The sequence below is a fragment of the Cryptomeria japonica genome, chromosome 2 (genome assembly GCF_030272615.1).
Source record: "Cryptomeria japonica chromosome 2, Sugi_1.0, whole genome shotgun sequence".
Taxonomy (NCBI): Eukaryota; Viridiplantae; Streptophyta; class Pinopsida; order Cupressales; family Cupressaceae; genus Cryptomeria; species Cryptomeria japonica.
Window position 1 is genome coordinate 229,147,780 of NC_081406.1, and position 17,781 is coordinate 229,165,560.

General features: G+C 37.4%; 1 protein-coding gene across 2 annotated transcripts; it reads right to left on the reverse strand.

Annotated features, from left to right (window-relative positions):
• Window positions 1-1,084: 1,084 nt before the first annotated feature.
• On the reverse strand, window positions 1,085-17,543 carry LOC131034530 (uncharacterized). Of its 2 annotated transcripts, XM_057966032.2 has the most exons (12): window positions 16,986-17,543; window positions 16,575-16,760; window positions 16,258-16,369; window positions 16,132-16,159; window positions 7,234-7,262; window positions 7,029-7,060; window positions 6,752-6,904; window positions 6,534-6,652; window positions 4,300-6,446; window positions 2,443-4,201; window positions 2,233-2,319; window positions 1,085-2,109 (listed from the first exon to the last, which is right to left on the reverse strand). In XM_057966032.2, the coding sequence occupies exons 1-12, from the start codon at window positions 17,042-17,044 to the stop codon at window positions 2,045-2,047; spliced, it is 4,776 nt and encodes a 1,591-aa protein (XP_057822015.1). In that variant the 5' UTR covers window positions 17,045-17,543; the 3' UTR covers window positions 1,085-2,044. The 2 variants fall into 2 exon arrangements, with proteins under 2 accessions (XP_057822015.1, XP_057822014.1); XM_057966031.2 differs by having other exon boundaries at window positions 4,300-6,652.
• Between the last annotated feature and the right edge of the window lie 238 nt (window positions 17,544-17,781).

The following is a 17,781-nucleotide window of genomic DNA, read 5'->3' on the forward strand; positions in this document are numbered from 1 at the left end:
ATGTAAACAACTGTCAGCATAATGACCACAAAGATCTTATATAGACATATTGTGGACAATGTTTTACAACAAATAATGATGTAAACAACTGTCAGCATATTGACCACAATGATTTATACAAGATAGTAAAAAATAATTATTTAGAACACCTCTGTGCACCGTTCCGAAGAACATGCTACTGAGGTGTAAATGTTTTAGTTTGTCTGACACATTTGAACACTTTACGATACGCGTATAAAACTTTTTGACTATAATTCAAAACCTGGCAAATGTGGGATGATACCATGTGATATAATCATGGCATTTTACAATACAAGTTTTTAAACCTTTAGACGGAAAAAGAGAAACTAACTAAATAAAACAAGGCACAAACGAGAATCGATTCTTTATTTTATCCTTTTGCCATTCATGGACACCTCGTTTTTATTATAAAACATTATAAATTTGGTATCATTTGCAGTTTCATATTAAGTACCAAGGAAACACTTATAGCAGCACTAGACAATAGTTTGTGCTACATTTTCCGAGAGTAGTATTATCCTTTTATAGACTAATTTGATGTTGGTTGCTTCGTTCAGGTGAAGGAACCAGTTTGTGCTACATTTTCCGAGAGTAGTATTATCCTTTTATAGACTAATTTTATGGTGGTTGCTTCGTTCAGGTGGAAGAAACAGTCATAAAGAAGCTTTTACTTATTATTTATTATCTCTTAATAGCAATTTCAGTGGGATTGCCTAGGTCCATTTTCTCTAGCATAATTAATGGGGGTTTATATGACTCCGTTTGGATAGAGTATGCATTCAAGATGTATTATTGTTTCATATTTCAATTATTAAATTCTCATTGAAAATATGAATGATGTATAGAATTTAATAAGTCGAATCACCCTCACAAACTGAAAAAACAATCCGCCAAAATTTCCATTCTGAACCCAATAGTTGGTGTCATCTTGCAAGTTTAAAAGGTTAGAATAACGAACTGATGTATTTGAAACAAGTCTATATCTTGAAGAATTTTGTAAAATAAAGCTCAGTACAACCACAAACTAGCAATGTTAATTTGATGGCTGCATTTTAGAAAGACAGATTCCAAAAACACAAATTAAATAATGATCACATGTTTTGGGCATATTGCTTGGGAGATCAATAGTGTTGGAGGTTTGATCCTGCTGTATTTGTAGCCATCATGATCAATACCTACCAATCCAGTGATACAGAATACCAAACACAGATTAAATAATAAATCAAATGTTTTGGGCATATTGCCTTGGAGATCAATAACGTTCGAGGCTTGATCGTGCTATTTTTGTAGCTCACATGATCAATACCAATCGAACCAATGATACAGGATACCAAAATACCTCTAATGTATCTGCACAATGAGCCAATGGCAATACAAATCACAAATAACAACCGCCAATTGGCAGCTTGACTTTTGGTAGGTATAATATATCGTAAGATTATAACTGACAATAATTATGGAAGCTGCCTACCTGTTCTCTAAAATGACCCAAAGGGCATACAATTCACGATGAACAATTGCCAATTGGCAGTTACAATTTGAATATAGAAAAAATAGCATATTATTAACTACATTTATAGACCTACCATGACTCCAGACTGATGATTACATAGGCTTATTACAGTATTCTGGAACCTTAAACATCCTAATATCATCAAACCAGCTTAGGATATAACTAGAATCTGATAAACTCTTTTGTTGACATGTGAACTCCTGGGAAACAACTTAGTATACAAAATAGAGATTAACAATGAACTCTCTGTACTCATGGTAACCAAAAATGAAATTGTGTCCAGACCACACAAGTTTCATTGTAAGGCCTTCAAAACTGTTTAGGCACTAGAAACCTTAACTGCCTTGATATTAGGATTCTGACTGTAAGATTACTCCTCACAATGGCAGTGGAATGTGCAATGACAATGCCAAATGTCCACAGCTTGAAAGAAATTCTTTAACAGAACTGTGAACTAAGAATCTTCATCTAAGATACTCTGCAACATTCGGTGACCAGAAATCACAGTGATCACCTAGACTTTGAATCGCTTCCTTTGCTTCTGAATGATGACAGTGAGAAGAAAGACCGGGGTGCTGTGCAAACACAGTAGTGTTACACCATTGTTATGTAATTGGCAAATAAAACAGGAAAATATTACAAAGAACTCTTATTAGCTTCCTCAACAAACTCCTAGAATACTCTGATATTAGATTCACCTTTAATGGAGCTACCTCCTGATAGGTGGTCCTCTCTTAATTTGAAATTTGCTGGGGGAGCTGGAATTGAACTTCGAAGAGATTGAACTGCAAAAAAACATAAACCTGCCTTCAGTAAAGGTTTTGATTGTGAACATTTGGATTAGCAGAATTTATCCATCAATTCCAATATTAAGCATTTATGGCTATTATTTAGGAACAAATACATACTTGAACCTTGGTCATGGAAACTATCACTTTCTACAGGCCCGCTTACACTTCCAAAATCATAATTCCTGTCATATGTGGGTTGTGTTGGTGCAAATCCCATCCTTGATTTTCGCATAAGATCATCTGCAGATCTGATAGCAAGATCCCTTGTATCTTCTGTGTCATCATCCCCTTCAGATGTAGTCGATGCAGAAACCCAATCTGTTGGGACCGTTTCCGAACCACGGCTTTTCCTGCCAAATTTCAAGAGCCTCTTAAATCCCTTGGGAACATCTTTGTGGGATTGCTGAGAAGCAAGCAAAACAGGCTTCTGAGCACTGCCCCATTTTTTGCGTGTTCTGGCTGCATCAGTGTCAGAGGTCTCCATCATCTGGGAAAGGGAATGTGAATTCCACGATGCAGGGCTTCCAATAGGCGAATCTGCAGATGCATCAACATCAGAAGCTTCCAGCATTTGAGAGAGAGAATGATGCATATGAGAGTTCCATGAGGCTGGGCTTTCCATTGGAGAGTCCAGTCCCATTGTTGCAGGGCTGAAATGGGTTGCAGAACTGGCCATGTGCATAGATGGAGACCCTGTGATATGCTTCTGCTGGAGCAATGCAGCACGACCCAACCTCATCCCAGAACTTTCAACCATTTCTTCATTGTGCACTAAATTTCTTGTAGCCGGTAAAGATGTCATATGAAAATCCAAAATACTTGTGCCATTCACTTGTGAAGGAGTTCTGGATAATGCTTCATTATCAGATATTGCATCATCTGATCTATCAGATGTTTGATTCAGACCTTCTTTTCCTTGTACCTCATTCTGAGATGTATCTGAATCAGCTTGAGCATCAGAGTTATCCGCCAAATCAACTTTATGTTTATCATTTTCATCTGCAATGCCTTCAGGACTTTCAAATGATTGCCCATTTCCAAATTCATCTATGATTTCCTCGCCATTTTGAATCTCAGCTTGACCTTCATCCTCTGTACCTTTCATATTTTCAGCAGCCAGAGTGGCTTTCATTTTGGCAACGCCTGGCCCAGCACCTGGGCCTATTCCATTTCCCTTACGCAGAAAAGGTTTAGCCTCTAAAGAAGCACCATTGTTTCTCCTTGTGCTTTTACCATAGAAGACTGGTTCAGATGCTTCTTTACTAACTTTCAGTGGAGCCAATACAACTCCCTCACAGGTTGGGTCAGATAAATCCTTTATCTCACTCATACTTGTGCAGCTTTTCCTCATTGCCTGGTTTCGACGTTGCTTCTCTTCCTTATTGTTAGTTGACCGCGAAGGAGGCAAAGACCCATTCATCTCATAAGAGAAGTCTTCATTGCCACTTTTACGGCTACCACTCTTGGGCTGCCCACGAGATGCACCACCCAAGTTTGAGCTCAAACCTGCCCGCCCAGTAGAAGGTTTTGTATTCTCTTTTCTCAGATCAGCAAAGTTAGGAACAGACTGAGCCAGAGGATTTTCATGGCCCCTGCGACGGGCTGAAGAGGCACTTCCAACACTTGGAACTTTAACAGGTATGGAAGACCTGGGTGAGGGAGATGTCAAGGAACCACGTTGTGTTGTATAAGGCGTAGCTTTATTTGAGGAAAGCTTCTTGGCAGAGCTAGATTTTGGCAATTCTTTTGATGAAAATGGAGAAAGCATATCAGAAGGACTAGGAGTGTTAAATGTAATACTTTTTTCCTGTTTGTAAAATGCCTGCTCATTCACATCATTAGAATACTCTTCATCATCACTTTGTTCTGCTTCAAACTGTTCATATAACACACAAATACATGAGAAAAACATCAGTACCCAACAAGTAAACAAATAATGGCTGATATACCACAAGATAAGAAGCTTAAACTTACTTGTTGTTTCTTGTTCTTCAATGATCGGGCATTGAAAGACCTCAATTTTTCAGCTCTTGCTCTAGCCTGGATGATGGAATCTTGCTTTTCCAAGGATTTTGCACTCCTGGCAATCATTTCAGCTTTTGTACGTTCAAGAGCTTCTTGCATAGCTTTGAGTTTGGCTTCCTTCTCAGCTCGTTTGGTGATTGACTCTTCCCGAAGCTTTGCATCTCGCTTCTCCATATATCTTTCATAAAATTTCCCTCTGAATTCCTCGGACCAGCCTCCATCACTTAAGCCTGGTTTTTTATCTGAACTGTTTAAGTAACTGTGGTCAGCTGAGTTCATCAATGTATTGTCAAAGTCTACTGCACTGCTCCATGAGCTGCCAAGTGATTCTCTTCCGATATTGTGAAGAGTTGTTGAGAAAGTTCTCTCTGACACTCCACTGGTAATTTTTGCACTTTCTAGTTTTGATTCCCTTGGTGATGTACACATCTGCTGTTGGGTAGTCGGTTTTTCAAATTTGACAGCTAGGGAGGAACTTTTCTTTCTAGTGATCTCTGTATCTTCTGGATGCTCCAAAGCAGCTTGACTCCTTAGCTTGTGAGCAGCAAAAATTGCTTCCAATTGATTAGCTTTCTCCCTTAATTCTTCATTCAGTTCCTGGTTTCCTTTAGACTGCTTGACTCTAGGTAATGGTTCCTCACCCCTAGATCTTCTCATGCTCGTTGAACCATTACTAAGTTCTAATCCTTCTCTATCAACATCAATACCAAACTTGTTTGTATTCAGGGAACTATCAGCTCTGTCTGATCCTTGTCTGCCAGACCCGGGCTGGTTTGTGTCTGTGGAGCCATATATTTTATCTGATCTTTGCCTAGAAGCCCCATGGGGTTTTGAGTCAAAAAAACCATTGTCCAAATCTGATCCTTGCCTAGTAGCCCCAATCTGACTTGCATCTGCACTACTTTCATATATTTTTGATCCATAGGGAGCAGTAGTCTGTATCATGTTCATGGAACCATGAGTTATATCTGATCCCTGCCCAGCAATTTTAGAAGGTTGTGAGTTCAAGGCTAACTGCACTTTAAATTGTGTGGCTGGTGCAGGTTGTTTAGCAATATTAGCCACCCGTTCCTCAGTAGTAATACTACCAAATTTGGTTGTTTGATTGTCACTAAAGCATTCTGAATAATCTGAAGCAGAGCTCCATGCTCTCTGGTGTCCTCTTGCTCTGGGAGGAGATGATAATTTGAACTTGGTATTTTTTCTTCCTTCTAACGTGCCTTGCTCATTAGCTGAAGACCCCAAATCACTCTCAGGAGGTAACTCCTGTATTTGCCCTTGATCCTTTTCAGAAGATAATGCATGCACACTATTTTCAGATGCAGTAACATACACTTCTGAATGACTCCTAGTCATTGATTCCTTAACCTCATTATTATTTCCACTCTTAGTTTGCTGAGCGGTAGGTGCTTCAACACTCATATCACTAGCTCCACTCCATCTCCTGAGAACAGCCTTCTCTGTTAGAGAAATAGAATTGCCACTTTCAGACGACAGCCTCCGATTTTCCACCTTTACAACTTTTTTAATAGCTTCACCTGATTCTCTTTGTTGTTCCTTCTGTTTACTTTCAAACAGATTGATGCGGTCTTGAACACTCAGCCTTCTGGCTGGCTGAGTTTTCTGAATAGACTCTGATTCTTGCTTGTCACAACCATTACTCTCAGTATCACTATCACTACTTTCCCTGTTCAAAGATCTGCCTCTACTAGACTGGTCATCCACATTGCTACTACTTCTTGTCATCCCTGGTCCAACTCTCCCTGTTTGAACTCTTTGTGGTGGGGAAGAGGATCTCCTGCCTGGGGAACAAGACCTCAGTCTGTTTGTGTCAACTTCAGCTTGTTTACGTTTATCTGGGACCATTCTAGAAGACTCGGGACTTTTCTCGGTAATGGATTTATTCAAGGCATCAGATTCTGTAGATAAATTCCTTGTGGTGTTTGGCAAGCTTCCCCGGCAGTTTGTGAGATTGACCCCACCAGCAGAACAGATGTTTTCAAAACGGTCTACTGATTGCACTCGTAAATGCAATGGCTCATTGCCTTGCTGAGTGGTAGAAGCTAAAGTTTGACTTTTATCTACAAAGTTCCCACCTGCAGCTCGGGTATCAGACCACTGGCCATAGGGTGTATCAGCTTTCTTCACTAAAAAATGTGATGAAGAATCAAGCATATGCTCACCCTCTGTACCGTTTTCAATGGACATATCAGAATCTGATGAGTGGGCATCTCCATCATCTCGCCATTGGCACACATCATGTCGTTTTTGACAGAGCATCATAAATTTGGCACAGGCATCTCTGCAAAACTGCCTTATTAAGATGCAGGGTGTAGCACATATATCACATAGCGAAAATTATAGTTTGAATACATCAAGGAGGGAAAAGATTTAAACTTACTTTAGACGATTTGCTCCAAAGCGATCTGCAAATACAATGAGATCAGCCATATGCTCTATTGCAAAACCAGCAGCAAAAGCTCGAGCAAAACCCATGCTTAATTCTTGTTGCAAAGCAATAAGCCGCACATCTATGGCTCTCAACAATTCTCTCCTAACAAAGCAAGATGTAGTTACAGATAAAATTAGCTTGAACGGAAGAGAAATGTGGAGAAGGAACAGAAAGAAATTCATTTTTCACAACACAGTGACACCTCTTGCACAGGAAAAATACTCACTTTGATGTATCAGCTGCATCTGTTTCACTTGACTGTAAGACAGACACAAAATTTATATTAAGATATCACTTCTGAAATTAGAGTAATCATTGATCTCTTCCATAGTACATCAACAGAGATCTAAACTAATATTATCTTAAGTTCTGGTAGAATAAATTGAAAACAGAATTCATTTTAGTTGGTAGCATACTGAATTGCTAACTACCTTGGGGACAGCTCCAAGTGAACTGGCATCTATTCCAATAGCACACAAAATTCCAAGTCAGTAAGGCAACCACATGATTATGAAATACCTCTAAAATAAAATTATATTTGACGGTCCATGTTAACAAACAAAAAAGAGTATAGTCAACATCAAAATCTTTGGTGCATGATGCAATAATGTTTTGGCATGTGTAATTACAGAATCCTGTATGCATATCTTGTATATTTCCAGAATCCTGTATACATATCTTGTATATTCTCTGCATAACTCACTAGCATGTCCACCACCCTTATCAAAATGAAATATTTAAATGCCACTAAGACCAGTTCAACAATTAGAGAACTTGAACCCAAAAAGAAATGCCAATTGATCGTGGCTAGGTTACCAGAAGTGCATATAGATTACTGCAGGTCTGACCAAGTCTCAAGATTTAAATTTTGGAAATCAAGCAGATTTCAATTTTTCAAGACTAAACTCAGATGTCAAGTGCAAAGGATACACTAGCTAAAACATATAAAAACCCAAGTCAAAAATGGTGGAGGTCTAATCTGAACTCAAAAGATAAACAACTTGCTAGTCAAAGATTAAAAGACCAAGACCAGCAGTTAGAAAAGAGTACATTCGTGATGTATAGCCATGCAAGTGAGACATTTTTTTAAATCTTTCATCATGAAACAAAATTCCTCCCCACTTAGTTTGCAATCAAAAAGATGTTAATAGAGGCAGGTCCTGATCCTGACTCTTGAGACTTTGTTGGAATCATCCAGGTATCTTTGTTCCAGACATCAAATGTGCTGAAAGATTTCCCAGTTCCTCAAATCTGAGAGAAAACAGGCGTAATTTGACATGTTTTCTGCCAAATCCACTAACATTGAAAGATTTTCTGTTCTTGAAAACTTTAGCATGCACACCACCACAACTACTTCTTAATGGGACTTGACCAGTAAACATAAGAACTCAGTGTTTGAGCTGATATGCTGAGTTTCAGTTAACTATATAATGTCTACAAAGATCTGTGTTCTAACTGACGACTTAAATTTGCCAAGATTTTAATTTGTGGAGCAAGGCAGTTTGGGACTCATTTGATACATTTCTGGCTGGTTAGGATCAAGAGAAAAAGCAGAAGCCATTGACAAAATAAAGTTAAAAAGTATCAAGTTTCAATATGTCCTCCATTTTCATCAAAAGTTTAAAGAGTAATATATTACTAGGGTATCTGCCAAAATCTAAGATTACACTTTTACAATAGTTTAAAATAGCTAAATTTTCCATTATAAACCTAAATTGCTTATTTACAAGAGGAGAAATTGGAGCAACTTAGCTACTTGTTCTACATAAAATATGGTTGGCTTACAGTTCCACTATCTATTCAAGTTAATCTGGGATAAACAACTAGCATACATAATGAATACAAAAGGTCCTACCTAAACTGCTGCCAATTTTATCAAGGTTGACACAAAGATTCTTTACCGATTAGATAGATGTTCCTCAATGTTTATGACTCTAGCCTGCTGGCATGATACCACCTTCCATGTTTTTGTGGTCACTTGCTAGGAACAGGCATATTCAAGAAAGTTTTCTGTTAAATTTCAGAATAGCTCAAAGTAGACCCTTGACCATGCATGTAAAGTCACACAATACACTCCACTTATAACTAAGAATTTATGAGCTTTACGAAAGCATGTCAGAAAGACTTCAAAATAAACAAATTTGAACAGATTGTCATGCAAAGAAAGTAGGGTTGTAGAATGATGGCGTTTAGACACACATGCGCATATACTGAAAAGGTTTCAAAAGAAAAGCCTTAATTTCAAGGATTCAACCATTTAAAATTATATTACGAAAAAGTGACGTATATTTCAGTATGTACATGTGATGATGATCCAAGAGAGTTAAAGATGCACAGGACAGACCACAATGTTTTTTTATTCTCCAAAAATTCTTGAGTGATGGCCTGCAGAAGCTCAAGTGTGTGCCTGAGTGTTTATCCAAACATACATACTTAAAGTTCAGTATGTACATGCGATGATGATCCAAGAGAGTTAAAGATGCACAGGACAGACCACAATGTTTTTTTGTTCTCCAAAAATTCTTGAGTGATGGCCTGCAGAAGCTCAAGTGTATGCCTGAGTGTTTATCCAAACATACATACTTAAAGTTAAGACTGACATGGTCTATCATCAACACAATATTCTTTCAAGCATGTTATCACCACAATTTCAAAGCATGCATTATTGCAACAGACTTCAAACCATGGATGGGGTAAGTTTGCTTAAGGCCTCAATGCTAATAAACTGAAAAAAGATGACATTTCTATTTGAGGTTTGACATTCTTATACCTTCAAGACTAGCAGTGATGCACACCACAAAACATTCCTCAATTTTGATGAAAAACTAGCGGATAAATTAACTAACACTTAATCATTTACAGACTTCTTTACAGTGGTTTATCCAAGAAAAACTTCTTGTCTTCCAGTATAATATGGTGGTTGAAGGTGTGACAAGAGAAAAGACTTCTACAAGCCTCAAACAGTAACTGACAGTAAATCCTTTAAATTCTACACCACCTTTTCATTCACTCTGACCTCCTATGGGTCCATTGACATTCCATCGTCCACAACAATATGCCCCAGATACCAAATATCCTTGAAGAGCTTGCACTTGCTTGACTGTGTAAATTCAATAATAGCTCAAAATATACAATGTCTTTCTTATTGATTATCCATGCTTCCTATTAGACTCGCAATATAGAAACACACTGTCCAAGAAAATGGGCACAATTTTATCGGAGTACTTTTTAAATACCGTAATCAATTTTCATCAAAGACATTGCAGTATGATAAAATGACGTCCAAGAAAGCTAACACAACCTTATCCAAGTAATTTCGGGATAAAATACTCATCAAAGACATAAATATTGTAGGGAAATGGTCAATCCAAAGAGCATAATACAAACTTGTCCTGTTCATTATATGTGTCTTTGTCTTTGATTGGGCATTTGATAATGCCCGGAACTCAAAACAATTTTGATGAATAAGTTGGGCCTGTGAATTGCTCAAACAAACAAATTTTTTTCTCTTAAAAAGCGCTCATTATTCAGTTCAGTAAAACATAGGTCCCCAAAATCTGATGTTGTAGGATCAAACCTGTTAATGTTAGTAGCTAGTTCGGATTCCTTCTAGGACCGACCTAGCATGTGGGTGACTAATTGGCTTATCAGCCTTGGTCACTTCAATATGCAAAGCAATAGCCTTGGCAGACTGAGAATCCAACTCCCAAACTTCTAGCACATACTATATTACTTGCAATGCAATAGCCGCATCAGATACAGTACAGACCTTCTACTTTTGCTGTGTTCTTCAAGCAATACCCTTCAAAGTTATAACATCCTCCTCCAGGCTTCTTTCTCTATCCTTGACTTGGAGCCCAAGCTTTCTACTACAGCAGTGTGTTGCTGATTCTTAGACATATCATGTTCTCTGGAAAACATCTTACCTTTATAGTCCCTTTATTTTCTAAATTTTTCTGTTAGCCACTTTTTTAAGATCTCATTGAAGCTTGTCCTTCCAGATGGCATCATCAAGTGCCCAGAGCTTGTGGAGTGGAATCTAATCACCATGGTTCCAATGCAACCCACAAAGAAGATAACCAAATTTCACTGTACAATCACTAGTATAATAGAACATACTTTACCATATAATCACTCCAATTATCTAATATAATTAGCATGCCAAAGGAGCTCCATATATACTAATTGTACTCTTCCATGGTCATATTTCCTCCACTAATGCATATATGCACATGCGTGCACCTAGCGTGTGGGTACAAATTCCAATTACAACTATTCCCATCTAAGATGTGGTTGGAATGCACACTGATTTTAGGGTAATTCTCACCCAAAATGACACTGACATCACATTAAAATTAAAAATAATGAATGCGTTCAAAAAAACCCATCCGCACATAATATAGAAGCATACCATCCTGCCTAAAAGAAGCTATCACAAACTCATTCCAAAGAGACTTTCCTGCATAGCAGAGACCATTTTTGCACAGTATAGATTAATTTTCATTACTGAAGAATCATTCCCAAATATATTTATTTCTTCCAACACGTGGGAATATATACCTATGGCCTATATGTATCCGCGGTACACAATTTCCCTATGCCAGTTTACCCAAGTCATGGCACTCTACATTTAGTAACTTGTATCCAAACCCTACATAGCCCTACAATGTAAGCACGTGCTAGGTTTTTTTCCTTGCTTCCACTTTTTAGTATTAACTCATAATACTTCAACAAGTATGGCCATGGAAATACCTTGTAAAGCATTCCAAGCTTAATTTGTTTTCCTGAATATGATTCATGATTAGGAAAAACTTCTCAGTTAATGGCAAATTTGATCCAAAGCTCAACGAGAATTAACATCTCACTCACTTAAAACAGCAAATTGAGTAAGTCACAAATTTGACCAAATTTTAGTCAGTTTTGCCTGTCAATGACAAGTATGTTTAAGAGAATGCAATTGCCAATTAAATTTATTAGAAACTTGAACCTTTTGATATATTACAACCCATTGAATAGCATGCAAAAAAGTACTGTGAAACCTTTCTTCTGGAGATATCCATTGAGTCGAATATTAGTTTCATTTCACTGTCTCTATAGCATTCAGATTAAAAGAAGTAATAAATATTATGATTTTTTTCTCCCACATGAGAAGAAAGTGACAATAGAAGTCCTTGATGCCTACAAAAGCCACTGTACTGTCACTAGGTAAATGAGATGAATATTAGTCCATAATGTTCATGACATCATAGCTCTTCACTAGGAATCCCACCCAGCAGAAAACACTGATAATTGCCAGTAAATGATACATGAAATGATTATGCTCTCATGGACATGGGATTTGATTGTCCCTATTCTAGGCCACTGAATGGCTTGTCAGGCCCCTCTTATTGGAGCATCCCTGTCCTAACAAATTTATAACAAAGTAGCCAGATACTCCTCTGTCCCTCTTTGGGCACACATATCCCTATGTCCGAAACAGATACCTATCCGATACAGCCCGAATACAAGTCGGATACTGTACCCACACATGCCCAAAGAAACTTGATTTTCCAAACATGCCAAATACTATGTGATTTGATTTTTTTTTAAATTTGACATAAATCTTCCTAAATTTCATTTAAAAATCTCCATTCATGCAATTTTAAAAAAAAAAATTGGTATAAACAAAACCTACACCAAATGTGAAAGACAAATGAAATGCTTTTGTATTTCAGCAACCCATTTTTTTTGTTCCAATGCAACTCTACTATTTTTGCATATTGTAAATTGATAAATCAACTTATAATTATTTACATAGCAATTATGTGACTATTGCTTTTGAAGTAATGAAAATCTCCTCTAATAGCTTAGAAAATTGTGTTAAATATATGTGTATTTGTTTTTAATGAATGTCATATCTAGCCGTATCCATATTGGAGGTCTTAAAAAATGGCCATATCCATATCCAATACCATATCTGTATTTGCATCTGTATCCATGTCCATGCAACTTTGACTTATAAGCACCATCTCACCAACTATTAGATTTTCTTATTACCAAAAAGATTTTCTTATTACCAAAATTGCCTCTAAGAAGATTTGAAGGAAAATGAAAGTCACAAAAAATTTTAAAATGGCAAGGTATCCACTAAACAATGGCTCTAAAACCTTTCATATCTGCTTAGGAAGATTCTTTCATTAAATCAGTCCCTTCATCTATGTGAAATACCATGCAGAAAACTATCCTGGTCATTTCAGAAATAAACCTGGATAGGAAAGAATGAAAACACTAAGATAAAAAACAAACAAGCCTAACATGACAACTAATAGATTTATATGCTTCATGATGTTTAGTTTCATATAATACCTGGAAGGAAAAGGATGGAGATCAAAATAAATGAACAAAATTCAGTTGACGCTAATGACTTAATGTTCTATGAATTCAGGAGCCAAAGTTGCAGGTTCAGTGTTGGTCCAAAACGCCCTACTCTTTTCTCTTGGTGAATGCTGGTATTGAAGGCCATCTGAATGGAATGGCACATGGTGCATAGTCTTCTTTCTTATACCTAAAAGTTTGATTCCATCTAGAGAAAAATTAACAGTAAACTCATAGGTTGATTTCTAAGAGGAGAATAATGAATTTTATATATAAGCAAGAAAACAAATTATTGTTCCTCTATGAAGCACAAGCATCAGCACCTTGATAATGTGTTGCACTACAAAACATGTAGAAATTAGTAATTACTCGAGATGCATTTGATTTCCTTCTGAAGCAGTTCAGATTTTTCAAGCAATGAGAGAACCATCTGAGAGATTTTAGGCTGGTAGGTCACGTATAACAAGTTAGCCAGCAGTGATACATGGGACTGTAATAAGATTTTCTCTTTGCCTAAGAGATGGCATTGGTAGAATGTTACAATTCAGGTAGCCGTTCCATTTAGTCTGTGATTGCAAGAGCAAATTAAGGAGTCACTAAGATATTGTCAAAATACTTGGGTAAAACTAGAACTTTTATCAAAAAATATGGACAATGATTTCCGAATAGATTCAAATACTATCAAGCAACAATTAAGCATGAAATGCAATTTTTCAAATCCATATACATGCAAACGATAAAATTCAGATTGTGAAAATTTTCTAAATATATAGAAGACTAACACATAGAGGATGCAACACTAAGGGCAGAACTGATTAAGAAATGTTATTGTTTTCTCATTTATAAAACTGAAAGATGTGGCGTCTTCATAAGCATGGCCAGTTACAAATATTTCATAGGCTGTAATGTGACTGCAATAACTAATAAGCCCACGTGCATCAGGGGAATAAAATAAAAAAAGAAAGAAATTATGATTACATTCTTGGATAGAAATAGATAGTTTTAGAAAGAAATTACTCAGCAAAATTTTACAGGTCTAGTTAGAGACTTACTTAAATTGGCAAATAGTTAAATATGCAGGTAGAATTTTAATTATGCATACTAACAAAAGGTGACTGGAAAATTAGTAAAGACTACTGGGAGCTGACCTCCTCTTCTCCCTTTAACTCCCTTTCTTTATAAAGTGTTGAGAATAATCATTTCGAGAGTTGGAAACCAGACATTCAGAATGTTGTAGCAGTTTGTCCTAAAGATTGATTGTCTTCACCAGTTGGGAGTGGCTCACCTCAGAGCTTGGGCTGTTCCAGTAAGTCTAGGACAGATATATACCATTCAAAATTTTCCTTTTGTACTTTTGCAAAGTGACAATGATCCAGTAAAATGGCAATCTTCTTGAAATGCATGTACTGTAAATATCTTTGTCTATTTTAGTTTAGAGTGTCAAAAGGATCATTACAGCATAGCTAAGCATACAATTCATTTATCAAATCAATCCGGAGAGTCCAATCTCTCTGCATGAATTTTCAGGAATCAAGTTACAACTTACAAGAAACTGGAATCCATGCAGAGTATATTAAGAAGGGTCATGTGTCTTCACAGTACACAAATATGTATATCAGTAAATGTATTCCAGTACTATCAAGCTGGCATATCTTGATACTTGAGAGATATGTACAGGCACATACTGCATGTGACTTGAAGAATCTAGTTAGACAGAGATGAACAGGAATTATCAGCACAACGGTATTTGTAAAGTACTTCAAACTCACTGTTGCAAGTGTTTCCCAGTAGAGAAGAGTGTCTGCGATATAATGTAAGATGTCATGATATATGTTTGTTTATGAAATGTTCTAGGCGAGTTCAACTATGAGTGTGTCAACTATAAGCCTTAAAGATACTGTATTGAGACACAAAAGGGAAAGTGAATATTTTCTTTCTTGGAATGTTCCATCCTTTGACCCTTCACACAGACTTTTCACTATATGTACATAGAAATGATCAGGCTTCAAGAGATTGATGATTTTCTTTCTCACAACCATTTTGGTATTTTTCTATTAGTTTGCTAGAGTTTTACAGACAATACGCATGTCACATATGCATGTGTTACCATTTTTTTTATTTTACCCAACTTCTAAAGACTTGTCCACCATGCATGTTAGGAGAGAGGTTTTGCGGGTAGTATCCTGCTTCCTCCTAGAATAGTTCAGCCAAGCTCTTTTAGCCCAAGCCATTCTCGTATGAACATAAGCCAAAACTGGATTGCCTCATTTTCCTTGGACATCGCTAATGCTGTTGTTCCCTCTTCAGCCCTTGACTTTGATTTAAACTACACCCATCTCGTGGTTTCAACTGGGAACCTTCCTTTCACATAGTTTCTTGGATTTGAAATTGGATCCTATGGAATGTATCATTTCCAGACTGTCTGTGACCCTCTCTCATTATGCTTTTTCCTTCATGGTAGTTGCTCTATTAGGTAGTGGAGCTATTTTGAACATAACTACTAGATACCGGAACTTATTGTACTTTCCAATCCCATTTATTTTCTTCAATCGTAGATAGGCATCAATATAATGTTCTTCTTTATTTCAAAATATGAAACATGTATAAACAACAATCTCAGATGCCGTGAATTATTTTCTCTTGGACAGGAAGTTAAAAATGAATTGCAAGGTGAGCACCAGGTAAAGCAGTGGTTTCTAAGTCAATGACACTGTCAAGGTGGAGAGATCGGAAATGTGCAGATGAGCTTCGTAAAAATTTGACAAACTTACATAATTGTGACTGCAAACTGTAAAGCAATCAAGATAAAGCATACAGGAAAATGATTCAATTACTGGAATAATAGCATATTGCACAACAATGATTTGTGAATAGCGCTGTAATCTGGTTCAATATACACATTGATTGAGATACTAAAACATTTGTGCCAAAAATCTTAGTGACCGCTGGATAGGAAGATCAAGATTCCAATATACCTGATCCTGAAGCCTGTTCGCTAGTGCCCTGTGTGAAACCAAACAAAAGCAGGCCTGTCATTTCTCAATATTTTAGACGCTACTACACAGATCGAACAAAAAACAGAAAGCTTCTGACTTTCCCACCTGAGAATAGAGGCTAAACTGGAAGTTTCGAGCAGCCTCCAGTTGCGACATCTCGGTGTCCACAGTGTTGACCAGCTCCAACACTTCAGGAGTGCTAACAAACCGGACAAACCTGGCCAAAACATCACGATCGACCCCAAAAATTAGTAAAATGAATAGCATTTCCAGAACGCAATGCTACGTTTCTATCCATTTTAATCCAGCCACGAATTTATCCAAATTGTCCTAAAATTAGGGATTCTATAACAAGTATACTAATATTTGGCTTGTTACTAAAAGGATCCATTAGCAAGTATTTGTGTTTTGGTAAAAGTCACCTTTCCAAAGTGCCTTTAGTGAACCAGGAGGCTTCTCCATTTTCATATTCAGGAACTTCGAGCTTAATTAAATGCCCTGCTCTGCCAGCCTGTTCTTCAGCCGCCCGCAAATGAGTAGAGAATGGTTTCAAAAGCCCCGACGCAAGCTTTTCCGTTTCTCCTCCACCTGAAACGAACAGCTCGCACCTGCTCGTCACAGGTTCGAAGCTCAGCATGATTGATTCCAAAAATAGAAACTTTCCAAACACTCCAACGTCTAAGCCCTGCAATCTAAATTTAGCCAAAATACTAAATCTAAAGCATCCACATTGTCCTAATTGCAGCACTCCTTTCCAGTCTGGATCTCGCAGCTAAGATCCTCCAAAATTTCGACACGGAGCCTAACTTATCGGGAATTTTAACAACACTCACCTGGTACGCTTGGGCGAGAGCTGGAAAGCAGCATAGTCCAGGCGCGTGTCCACCTTCATTATTTCCACTTCAAATACACAACACCCCGCATAAAACTTCAAACTTCACGCCTCGTACTCGCAAATCCCACCATTAAATACGATGCAGACGCCGGAAAAGCCACTTTTCCCGTCCGCAACCAAAACACCTTCCCGATTGATATCTCCTGCGCGCAATTTGCTCCCCTTCTCACTCAAATCAATCTAACTTCTTAAACCCTCGCTGCGCTTAAAAACTACTCCCCCTGTACTTACCTGAACTATTTTACAAGCTTCCACATTACGTAACGATTCAAAAAAACAAAAAGCAGTAACTTTTGACATTATGTAAACGATCTGCCCCTTGCTAATGAGCTCTGATCCACCATTCTGCTGTTTCAGATCCCTTATTATTTCTCAGACCCACACTATTATTCTCCCATTTTCTCTCTCCTCTCTGTTAATTTTGATTTACTGCCTCTCATTTGACTCTGTCTAATCCTTACCTCCATTTTGGTCCATACAAACTTGAAATTACCTCAGTCTGAGAATTGTCTTTAATAAACAAATTCTGATAAGTTGGTAAGCGATGGGTTCAGCTGCACGTCAAGCTTTTTAATTAGTCCACGTCAAAGGGAACATGCAACATTCGCCTTTTTTTTTTTTTCTTTTCCCTCTAGATTACATTAAAAGATGAGCTTTGAAGTTGCCCCCACATCGACGACGCACGTTGCTTCCATACTTTCAGGAATAGATCTGAGCTGTCGCCCTGCAAAAGT